The sequence below is a fragment of the Salvelinus alpinus genome, chromosome 12, assembly GCF_045679555.1.
Source record: "Salvelinus alpinus chromosome 12, SLU_Salpinus.1, whole genome shotgun sequence".
Lineage (NCBI taxonomy): Eukaryota > Metazoa > Chordata > Actinopteri > Salmoniformes > Salmonidae > Salvelinus > Salvelinus alpinus.
The window spans coordinates 11,613,140-11,625,317 of NC_092097.1; the positions used below are offsets into that span (position 1 = coordinate 11,613,140).

The window sequence follows — 12,178 nt, forward strand, 5'->3', positions numbered from 1 at the left end:
TAATTGTTTTATGTTCACTTGTTAATTTTCATCTTTCATATCTGAAAAGTAGGCTACACCTATCAATTTAGAAAATATTTTATACTGCAATTTATAACATAAAATATGATATACTACTGTAATTACAATTATAAAAGATGTATCATTAGCACAAATAATAACAGCAATAACAACAATCATAAATACATTTGCATAATATCATAATCAACCACCATCATCATCTCCACCATAATCATAAATAGGTCATCATAATCATGTTAATTATCTACATCTCTTATCATCATCATCATCATCATGATCATAAAAAAAACATAAATCACAGTACCTAAACTAAACCCAATAACATCTGTAAAACATACAGTAGGCCTACTTACCAGATTAAAAAGGCAAAGTATTCTCAAAGGACATGAGGTAATATGGTGTTGATAATCCATTTCGCACTATAGAGAAGTCACCTGTTTAAATGTAGTCTTTCAAAAGAAACAACCAGAATACAGTTCAATTACCATGCCTGGTTGAATCTCTGGTCAAGGTGCTAACATTTGCAGCGGAGGTTTTGTTCATGTTCGAGTTTAGCGGGGTTACGTCGTCATTGGGTTGTCCAATAAAGAAGCAGATAAATATAGCGCGCTTGTTGGCCACTTCCACCTTTGGTAATCTCTTGTGGACAGGCGCACGTAACATAAATAAATGGTCATTGGTCATCATGTCTAGATGGATACAGTTGTTGTCAAAAGTTTTTTTTTTTTTTGCATTTTCGCTAACCTTAACCCAATTCTCCTAACCTACTGCATAAATTATCATAAACCTGGTATGAAAAGTACATTTCGACAAAAGCGGTATCCCTTCTAAACAAAACCCTGGTAATGGAGAAATTGTATAAAAATGCCCAGTTGCCCACTATTTTGGCTACCATGGCTAGAAGAGATATCGGTGACTTTGAAAGAGCGGTCTTAAAGGTGCATAGAGGGTTCATTAGAGAACGCTGTTTGAGAGATTTTATTTTGAAGACAAACCGCAAATTCCACTATTGTGGCTACCCCGAATTTGACTGCACGTCACATAATAATGAAGCTGGTAAAACTTTGGCGCCCAGAGTCGGTGCCGCACGAGCGCAGACACACCTTCCCAAGCTCTGGGCAGTGCTGGTCGTAATAAAGCTAGCTAGCTAGCTGATGCAGGCAAACAAAGTTCTTCCCCAAAAACATAGCAAAACGACATAATCTGTTTCAGTAGTTATAGTTAGCTAGCTAACTATCTAGCTAAGTGTCATCGTCTAAAATATTTATAAGACAGTTCTTATTTGATTAATGGTGGTCGGACCCATCTATATGAAGCTAGCCACAATAAGGATTAGCCACAATCGTGGAATTTGCGGGTTGTCTTCAAAATAAAAGTCTCTCAATGAAAGTCATGCAAATAATACAAATAGGGGAATTATTCCATGATGGAATAGATCATGCAAACGAGGTTGGAATGTTCTTATATAAATTCTACAAAAGACAATCATTTGTTAATTTGACCAAAAATCTGTTGAAATCACACGGGATGTATTAGACTTTAGAATTGCATTGGTGGCATACTTATTTCACTGTACAGCCTTACCTATGGATTGTAGATCAATGACATGGGGTATCAGTCTACTCAGTGACACCAAGAGAACCTTAGCGCCATAGCTCTTATTGCGGGAATCTGAAACCACTGTGAATTGAGCCACATTTATTGTACCAGTCAACCTACCATGTGTATTGAACAGTATTCCAGAGGAAAAACAATTCAACGTGGATGTTTTGGAGCCTGATAACTCTTGAGGAGGACTTTGGGGAAAAAGCACTTAGGTACTGAGAAGGCTGATACCCCATTTAATTGATCCCCAATCGTTAGGTAAGGCTGTATAGTGCAATATGAATGTCAATACGCACAATAGGCTGACTGGGGAGGTGATTTCCCACAGTCAAAGTCCCGCAATAAGAGCTACGATGCTAATATTTCCTTAAACTATTCACAGTTGTGTTCTCTTGGTGTCACCGAGTAGACTGATACCCCATTTCATTGCTCCACATTCCAACACTCCATCCATGTTTAACAATATCAAGTCTAAACATGGCATGATTTCACCAATTTTAACCTTCTGCATCACTTTCAAAGAGGGACTTTTATTTTAAAGGCGAATCGCAAATTCCACTATTGTGGCTATTCCTTTATGTGGCTAGCTTCACAACACATAACCAGGTCGGGTCAAACCATAGTATAGCAGTCAGATGAAACAAGTGATTTCAGTGAGAGATACCAGCGTCAGCAGCGTAAACAGTGGAGAACAGCATACAAAAGAAGCAAGGAGAGGAAAGGAGCACTGAGGAACTTGACCACTCCTCCACAAAGTCCAGATCATGTTCCAGAGCAGTCCCCACAGCCAGGATCTTCAAGGTCAGGGCAATGTGCATTGTTGGTCTTTGTGTAGAGTACCGATGTTGAACGTGCAATGGAGATGATGCCAAGCCCGATGAAAGCTGTGCCTTCCACCATGAGAATACACCATGTCATCACCGTTTCTCCTGGTGAGCTGATATCTTGTGATGTCAGCTGCCTTTGTTCAACAAAAAAGGAGCTAAACTGTACATGCTTTAACACACAGCACTTCAGTTTCAGGCAGAAGGTCCTGGCTGCTGCAGAACAGCCAGCCAACTAGGAAAATCAACAACCTGTGGATGAAATCCAGTGGGGAGATCCAGGTGTTCTTGGACAGTGGTGTGTAGTGGAATATGATGATAACCTTTATCCAGGCATCATCCTCGGCATGGATGAAATGAGGGTACAAGTGAAATGTATGCATCGTGTAGGACCAGATTTTTCTGGCCTTCTCGAGACGACATCCACTGGTATCAGTTTGATGAAGTCCTTGAGATGATTCCACCCCCACAGCGTGTGACATCCCACCACGTGGAGGTTGAGAGAGATATGTGGGCCAGACTCTCAGCAAGAAACCCATGAATGAATTAATACGGTTCTCCTGAGAAGAAAGATAGTCATGGTGACACTAGCGCTGTAGCTACAGCTGTTCTAGCATTCTAAATGCCCTTGGAAAATGTTCCAACAGTTTGATGACACGTTGAACTTTTCTGATGAAACCTGTTGAATGTTATTAATTACCCTAATGCCTAATGGGTTTTTATTTGTTTTTATTTTTACTGCAGTTTGGTTAATAAAACCCAGATTATTCTAAATATATCTAATGTCCTTATTACATGGTTGCATACAATGAAATGCAATGTTTTGGGGTAAATCTTGGAGGTATTATGATAGTAAACTAAACTTGTTTATATCGAAACCGATGTCTCTTCAACCCTGTTACAGTATTCATTCCTGTCACCCTAGTCTCAACCCCGTCACATAACAATATTTGTTAAATAAAATGGGCAAAGATGAATAAATATGAATGTAATGTTTTCTGAGCTCAGTCTGAAATGTTAAGGACAATCCCAAGAAGATTAGATTTATGTTACAATTCTGAATTGAAAGCATTTTTATATTTAAATGATGAGCCCGCTGACACATAATGTGTCTATTTCAGGGTTTAACCTAGCAACATTCTGAGATTTTACATACATTTTATATTGATAATAATTGAATTGGTTTGGGGGACACATGAGCATTAGGTAAATGTTGATTTTATAACAAGTATCTTTTATAATCATATTCAGACAGCTTCCATATTGTCTGTGACGGGGTTGAAGATAAATGGTGTCCATATCAGACAAAAATGTACAATAATAAAAGGGCTTTAATGCCTGAGGTGGGGAAATGTTTTCTTGAAGGTTTAATATGTACTTAATGTTGTGGGGTGTTCAGAAAATGTATTTATTCTAGGAAAAGAATTGCATATTTAGAAAAATATTACTGCAGCCCAAGAATGACCCATGTATTAATTTGTGATGCTATCCTTGATATGATCCTGCTATTGTCACATGCTACACATGCATCTATCTATCCAATATTATGATGATTTGTTATAAGGGATATTATATTTTAGTAATCCACAATGACCTGGTGATGTAATAGTCTAATGACATTACCTTCCATATTCCTACAGTTACCTTGTAACTGGAGATTCCTTCAAAAGGATTGCCTACAGTTACCATGTAGGAAACTGCAAGGTTGGGTGACCAGGACCATCTGGGACTGCCTCCTGGAGGAATTCAGGCGTGTGAAGGCTACCTGTGTACTGCATAACTTCATGAGGATGGACACGAGGACCAGGAGAAGTCTGCTGCTCTGCAGGATGTTTCAAGGATGGGGTCCAACAACGCAGCAAGAGAGGAAATCCGTGTGCGGGAGATCTTCACCTCCTACTTCTTCGAAGAGGGTGCTGTTCCCTGGCAACACCATAGACTACACTATGCACAACCAAAGGCCCTTTATAAGCCATCCACATTGCAATAAGAGTATTCTTCCATTTACTTAGCTATGTCAACTGCAGTTATTCAATCCCCAGTTTCTCTTCCTTTGATTTCTACTTCTTAGGTGAGATTGCTGTTTAGGTAAGGGTGTGACGTCTGTACAAAAACAAAACAGGCTATTTTAAGTCACCCATATTGACAAAAATGTAGAACAATTAGACACCTTGTAACCCACACCTACACACTCATGTATCAATCTGATTGATGGATTGTGTTGTGCAGTAAGCAGGCTCAGGTGTATAACTGTGGCTCCTCCCACCTTCAAATAGGCAAGAGGGCCAACCATGGAGAATAGTAAGACACTTCATTCTATAACTACCATATATTGTTTGTCCTCCTATGTCTGTGCTTAGTGTGGACACCAGGTGAGGTCACACACACAGATTCCTGTTGGAACACTGTCTCTTTAACTACCTTATTTCCACAATAACAGTCTCTCTCCTTCACTTCATCCCTTTCTCCCCTTCTCCCTAAATCCTCTAGATTATATCAGATGTGTTGGTGAACCCCTCCCGCATCTGAACTGGCTACATAGAGGGCACAGCATGATCAGAGGTGAGCGGTCACTTGGTCAGGTCAACAGGAAGTATTATTAAAGAGATGCTTTACATTGAAATAGAGATGTAGTAGTCCCAGAATTAATGATCCAAGGTCAGTTTTGCATTTCACCTGCTGATGATTATGATGACTGACAGTGTTAAAATAAAATAAAAACAAGGCTTAAACATGATATCTCTCTCTCTCCATCTGTCTCTCTTCTGCAGGTATGTTTTGAGATGAAAGAGGATGCCAACATCGCCACCTCATCCGCTCTTAAGATAACATTCGGGCCGACTGGGAGCCCAAGGCTGGTTAGGAGACACCACTAGAGACACTATTATGTAATTGTGATGAACTGAGAGAATATTAGTGTAGCACTGTGATTCATTAATCATATGCTATCTTCCCTGCTCCTCTGTTCTTACCTCTTTCCCTTTCTGTCTTTCACACCTCTCTCGCCACCTCCTCTTTCTTCCTGTTTTTATAATGCACACCAGATGTGCATTGAAGTACAGATTGCACTTGTATTCATAATATATTACAATTATAATATTTATAATGCATGTATTATGCATTTATAACCCTTGGATAATTAACTTCTTTCAATAAAGCGTTTCACATTTTCTACTGGTTGAAATGTCCTCCTTCATTTGATGAACTACTACACCTATCCTGTGTTTATCAGATCAATGCAGGTGAATGAAATTAGATATTGAGATGAACCGGTTTTAGAGTATTTACATGATGAATAGGAAGTGTAGTGTACTGTTTTTGAAATTATATTTATGTATATATGAATTACAAATCAGCCTTTAACTAGTTAAATCATGTTTCTAGTCTATTGCAAAGTTACAATGTGCAACCATTGATGTCCCAGGACCAGGATTGGTAAACACTGTTGAAGTGTATAATTGTAATACATACATGCAGACACAACATCATTCAAAGACTGGAATTTGATACTCCTGGTATTGGATATGACTGAACAAGAATCTCACAGACATACCTGAACTGCACCTTTATTTGCCAAAGTAGAGCACATGATCAGTGAATATATTAAATGTACAGGCTACAATGTGGGGATCTCATGCATGGTCAAAACTACATGTATATACGACTTTCATCGTTGGCACAAAGTTATATTAAATTCTACTCAATCCATAGGCTTCATTAATGTCATTCAGACTGTTCTGAAGTTGATACAACTGTCTATTATAGCTGAGGATCAAGGCTAGGTTCTGCAATGACATTTTAGAGTCGATACACAGATCGGCTACATAGCTAGCTACACATCCATAGGCATACAGGTATTTATCCTCCACTGCACAATAAGCAAGAAAATAGTTAGCTAGCTACTTTACTTCAGATGCATTGAATGGCAAATATCAGCAAGGCATCTTACAAAATTGTGCATTCAATTTGAGGTAAATGCTTTAGCCAGCTACATTCTTTACATCCATTGTTTCACAAGACGACAGCGTGGTTTGCTGGTTGTTTCAGGAGTCCCTACAACATTAAACAAACAGAATTACAATTTCAAACTCATGTCACAACACCCATAAAGCTGGCTAATGTTAGCTAGTCAGCTAGCTTGCTAAATAGCGATTTTCGTAAATTAACTATATGACAAAAAAATATATCATATTTTGTCTTTAATATTATCTAACATATTACTCTCAACTGTATTTTTATTTTACATGATTCGTTATGGCGTTATAATCACTTACATTTGCTTCCACCCCAGTATTATTGTCAGCCATCTTTGCTGAAGAAAGTATCCAGCTTGGGTCGTCCCATAGCGTCTAATTCTTCATGGGAACCACTCGATATGATTGGTCATCGCCTAGCGGTCGCCGTTGGTGATTTGCATAAAGTTGGGAAATGTTTAACTTTTTCACAGCCCCACGCCAAGTTCGTGCTGACCAACGATTCCCCGCCCGATACGCTTCTCGGAGACAGCGTTTTCCATTAACAAAAAAAGGAATTATAGAATTTATTGTGGAAGAATGGTTTCAAATCCCTCCAATAGTTAAAATAAAAAAGACTTGTAGAATCTATGCCAAGACGCATTGAAGCTGTTCTGGCGGCTCGTGGTGGCCCTAGCGGTTAGACGCGAGCCAGCAGCCGGAGGGTTGCAAGTTCGAATCCCGGGTCTGACTGAAAAAATCTGTTGGGAAGTGAGCTGGCAACTGGAGTGTTGCTAGTATTAAATCCTAGATGCCATTGCCTGCCGTTATATCCTTGAGCAAGGCACTTAGGCCCTAGCAACTCACAAAAAAAACATGTTTGTGTGTCTTTTGGAGGGGTTGGTTTGAAAACGGAAGTCAAATTTCGCTTGAACCTTGTGCGCACTTGACCAATAAAGGGATATTAATATAAGACACTATGTTGGCGTTTCCTTTATATTGACAGTTACCTGTAGGTGGTGACGAATTAACAGCACTAGAGGCTGGCTGCATCAACAAAAACACCTTTCTGATATAGAATTGAATATCTTACCAAAATAAATACCTGAATGTTGATTTTAAAACATAATTCCTTATCCAATTTTGTGATAAAAGGCTAAAGCCTACCTCCATAGCTTCAATCTATGCAATCATGTCTGATTTTTTATTTATTTTTATTTAACCTATATTTAACTAGGCAAGTCAGTTAAGAGCAAATTATTATTTACAATTACGGCCTAGGAACAGTTCAAGGAAAGGCGCAAGGGTTTCCTTTTAAGATTATTCAAACAGGGTCTTCCCTTCTGTCAATTTATTCATTTTACAATGAGTCAAGTCAAATTGTTTCTAAGGTATGCACAACACTTACACTAATGTCCGCTATTTGTCCCTCTGAAGCCCCAGAAATCATCACCACCCCTAAAGACATCAACATGCATTCATAAAAAATAACAAGGTGAAATCTAATTTAATTTGTCGACCCTAACAATGGAAATTAAGTAAATTGATGGTAATACTATTTAAGCAAATTACATTGTATTATCTTGGTACCAATCTTAAAAGTTGCAATATGTTCTATGTGCACTATTTCTATGCTTCCCGTTCTAAAGTTCTGTTTTTGCGTCTTTTACTTTAGGTTTTGTACACCAGCTTCAAACAGCTGAAAATACAATATCTTTTAAATAACCGAACCACTTAAACCGCTGTGAAATGATTATCTACACTATACATTGCTTGTTTTTATCACATAAACTATTAGAATTTTAGCAACCAGGAAATGGCGGAGCGATTTCTGCATATTGCACCTTTAATAAAATCGGTAGCTCATCAAAATGAAAATCAAGCACTTAATTTTCTATCATACACTTATATAATGTGTTAAGATACATTAATGATTCAATAGCCACAATGATAATCCTACGTTAAAACTGCTGAGGGTTAATTCGTCATCATTATTAAAGATTTCATTCATGTAAAAATATGAAATCATAATACTACACAGGTTTTATAGTGCTGTTAGGTTGTCAGAACACAGGGTAGGACGGGCTGTGTGGTTTGCTGTTGGCAGGCAGGCGCTGGAAACGGTAGCGGGCCAAACGAGACACGTCAAGCAGCTGATCAGAACGCTGACTGCCAGACACTCTGGACACTGAGAAATCCTGAGAAAAAAACAGAAAACCAATCAACCAGACCCACACATACCAGTATGCCAAACAAACACATGTTAAGACACAGACATCTTTGCAACGGCCACCAAGACCTGTGATATGTTTTCATTCATCTTGCAATGGCTCACCAGAAACTTCTTAGACTGTGGCTGTGCAGAGGGGACTCCATAGCATGCCGGCTTCGTGTCCACAGAGCTCCTCAGATCCAGGCTGCTGAGCTGTTGCCCAGTGCTGGGGACTGTGTTAGACCAGCCTGACAGACAGTGCTGTAGTGAACATCAAATCAAAGGCTTGTGATACAACTACAACTAAAACCTTATTACAGTTTTTGGGCGAACTATGGGCCGGATAAGCAATGAGAATGAGCAAGATGACAAAGCAAGATGATAACAGAACAGTATAATTCAAATGATTGAGGAGTGTGCTTCAATGTCAAAACCACATTGTATGGAGAGATGTAGTCTTCTCTTATTAACACACACATGCCACACTCACCGATGGTAGACCCAGGCTGTCGGAGGGGTCAAAGCTACACCTCCGATGGGCTTTGTACTGGTATGCTGGCAACAGCGTGGAGCGAGGGATGCTGACCCTGGGACAGAAACAAAATAATATTCTTTATGACAAGGACAAGTGTTATAACGGTATGGTATTAAAACACCATCCTGGTTTGTAATGGACTTCACTTTAGTAGAAGTTGAGGATCAGTGAGATGAAAAGTGGCACCAGGCGGATGAGTGGTCTCACCTGATAAAGGCTGGATCAGCCGCAGTGTGGGGGATTTTGTATTTGGGCTTCTTACACACAGGGCATGACTCCTGAGAATCCAACGGGGTTGGGAACAGTCGGCTGTTGATCCTGTAACAGAACGTACCTAAACAACAAGGAGAAACCGAGTCAGACAGTACAGTTACAGTATTCAGGGTCTCTTCTTCAGTAAGCAATAGGGACATTATGTAGGTCTAATCCAAAAGCTTGCTATGGTTTCTCATACACTGGTGAGTGTCCATGGTGTGCTGTTGGTCTTCCTTCTCTATTGACAGTGGTGGGGGTGAAAGGTCCTCTTCAGATAATCTGTGAGGAGGGTAAATCAACAGTCATTCATTAAATAAGAATTATTATCTATTTCAGTAATAGCCCTCTTATAGTCGGAACTTTTGGTTAAAAATACTTTATACCCAAATCCGATTCACAGCTCAAGAAAAAAACATATTACATTAAGTGAATGCACTTGCCCTGCTTGTTGGCTGTGGACACACTCATCTCTGTTGACCTGTCGGAAAGTGCGCAGATCATTGAAGAACTGCTCAGAGTGCTCTGTCAAGGAGCTTTCTGCATCCACAATCCCTATGGGAGGAGAAAACAGTATCAATTTCATATAGAGTAACATTTTGGCTGCTACCCCACTAAACTGGTTGGGTTAGCTTTATTTCTGTATAGAACTCATTTCTTGGCATACCTGCTATCCAGTCATAGCCCAGTAAAGGCTGCAGACGCTGTCTGTCTGAGGCTGATGTTTGCTCCAGTCCAGGGGATTGGAATGTGTATTTACCCACCTCCCTCTATGGACACAAGCAGAGGGCAACATTTTTAATGAGACTATTAAAGGTGAAATGTGTTGCTAAAAAAAACACACAGCAGTGAGTGCAATGGTAGATCAAGCAGTTGTACCATTTTTTTTAAATAACTAACCCAAGATAGGCTACAGCCTGTCGTTTCCAATGGGAGGAAATTAATCATAGTGGGCTGAACAAGGAGGTGGGCAGAGCCAAGCACGAGCTAGTTTGATACTATTGGCACATTCTAGCATATATATTGCATTCTTCTGTTAGGGAACGCTTACTCTGTGAAATGTGCAATAACTAAATTTGCGCTTGCATTCCTTCTAAACAAAGCAATTTTTAAGAACTTTTAAAACTGTTTGTAACATATTTTAATTTTGTCGGCATCCATCTTCTCCCACAGCCGGCCACTCACCATATTTGTTGGTGAGTGGAAATGCCAACAGGATGCTATAATTCTAGTAAACATCTGGCTAATTGTTCTATCTGTGGTTGTACTGCCTCACTTTGATAATACAGTGCCATCTAGTTGGAGATGATATACCCGTGTATAGTAACCTTTCTTTATATATTATCTATGGTAGTAATAGGGTAATTACTACAGTAACAACTTTTTTTAACAGAACTGTCCTTACACCACTTGTGTAATAACAACATTTCCCTTCTCCTTTTTACTTTGCTCACCCGTTCATTCTCCTGATTATAGTAAATTGGCCTGGTATAGGGCCTCCTAATATCCAATGATCTGACAAGAGTTGCAGGAGGGCCTTTGCCTCGGTCTTGAAGAAATCCTGTGTAAACAGTAGAGTGTTCTGCAGCTTGGCCTGGTTTAAGCTTGGTTCCTGTGATAAGGTATGGTGTAGAGGTCTGACAGAGGGTGACATTCACAGATTCCACTGCCTCACCTGAGGAAAAATGGGTTCAGCATTATTTCTATGGAAATCTTATTGTGTGACTGATATGCCAATATTAGTCTATGTCAGCAGTTCCTTTGCATTTCATTGGCATAGCTAGCTTGTTAAGGTTACCTACCTTCCGTTCTCAGTGGTGCTGTTGCCTGTGTTTCAGTGTTGTCTCTCTCCTTGAACTGTACAGTAGGTTTGCTGAGAGCTGACCTAGCAGTGCCTAAGTCACCATCTATCAGGGTCACCATGTTCTCTGCAGGGGGACTTTTTTCTTTATTCTGACCTGGGTTTTTCGTTGTGTTGTTTTGTGCTGTCCGGTTTGAATCATTCTCCGAGCTGCCTTTGGTGCCGGTGATAGTCAACAAACTTTCGGTTTGGTGCCTCAACTGCATCAACAAGTCTTTGTTGCGCTCTCGCAATGCACTCAACCGTTCGGGCGAGGCCATTCGCTACTGAACAGAGGGCTGGCTAACGTTAGATATCTAGCTACTAAGCTAACTTAGCTAGCTAACGTTAGTTTGCTAGCTAGACCAAAAGCAACGTTACGTTAAGAGCAAAGAGCCAGTCTTGGCCAATTCAGAAGACACATTTTTTTTTTTAAATTCGCTGGCTATTTCATACAACTTTTAAAATATATCATATATGTTTAATAATTTATAAACAAACATAATCCAAGTTTGATCAGTCTTCTATGTTTTCAGTTTGACTTTAACTCCATAACAACGCATCAGCATATAAAGCATTTGATTGGCTAATGTGATGTTAGTCACCCATAATGCAACACGCAACCGTTTTAAAGAAACAAATACACATTACTGAAGAAAAAAACTGTTTACGTCCCAATTATCTCTACCTACTCCCAAAGTGTCCATTTGTGCACTTCCCATCACTGATTTGAAAGGAAATACTGGTCCAAGAAATATTGTGGAAACTCCCTCCATGCTACTTGTGGAAATTAGTGAACGAGAGTACACTTCAGGAGAAAGGAGACACTATTGGGATGCAAACTGGTTCTGTGGTTTGAAGATTAGGTCTAATTCTGCATTCATGACCAAGTGGGAAGGTTGTATTAGCCACTCACGACTGGGAACGCCCACCAAT

At 39.6% G+C, this 12,178-nt stretch overlaps 1 protein-coding gene and 1 long non-coding RNA gene across 3 annotated transcripts; both read right to left on the bottom strand.

Moving 5' to 3' along the window:
- Positions 1-6,000: 6,000 nt before the first annotated feature.
- On the bottom strand, positions 6,001-7,123 carry LOC139535525 (uncharacterized). The gene is made up of 2 exons (XR_011667148.1): positions 6,725-7,123; positions 6,001-6,503 (listed from the first exon to the last, which is right to left on the bottom strand). It is a non-coding gene; the product is annotated as an uncharacterized lncRNA (long non-coding RNA).
- Positions 7,124-8,227: 1,104 nt separating this feature from the next.
- miip (migration and invasion inhibitory protein) lies at positions 8,228-11,941 on the bottom strand. Of its 2 annotated transcripts, none has more exons than XR_011667147.1 (9): positions 11,205-11,941; positions 10,857-11,077; positions 10,070-10,172; positions 9,846-9,957; positions 9,605-9,684; positions 9,358-9,484; positions 9,106-9,202; positions 8,739-8,863; positions 8,228-8,601 (listed from the first exon to the last, which is right to left on the bottom strand). XR_011667147.1 is itself a non-coding variant. In XM_071335008.1 (9 exons), exons 1-9 carry the CDS (start codon positions 11,521-11,523, stop codon positions 8,467-8,469), a joined length of 1,332 nt encoding a protein of 443 aa, XP_071191109.1. In that variant the 5' UTR covers positions 11,524-11,941; the 3' UTR covers positions 8,228-8,466. The 2 variants fall into 2 exon arrangements, 1 of the variants encoding a protein (XP_071191109.1); XM_071335008.1 differs by having other exon boundaries at positions 8,739-8,876.
- Positions 11,942-12,178: the final 237 nt, after the last annotated feature.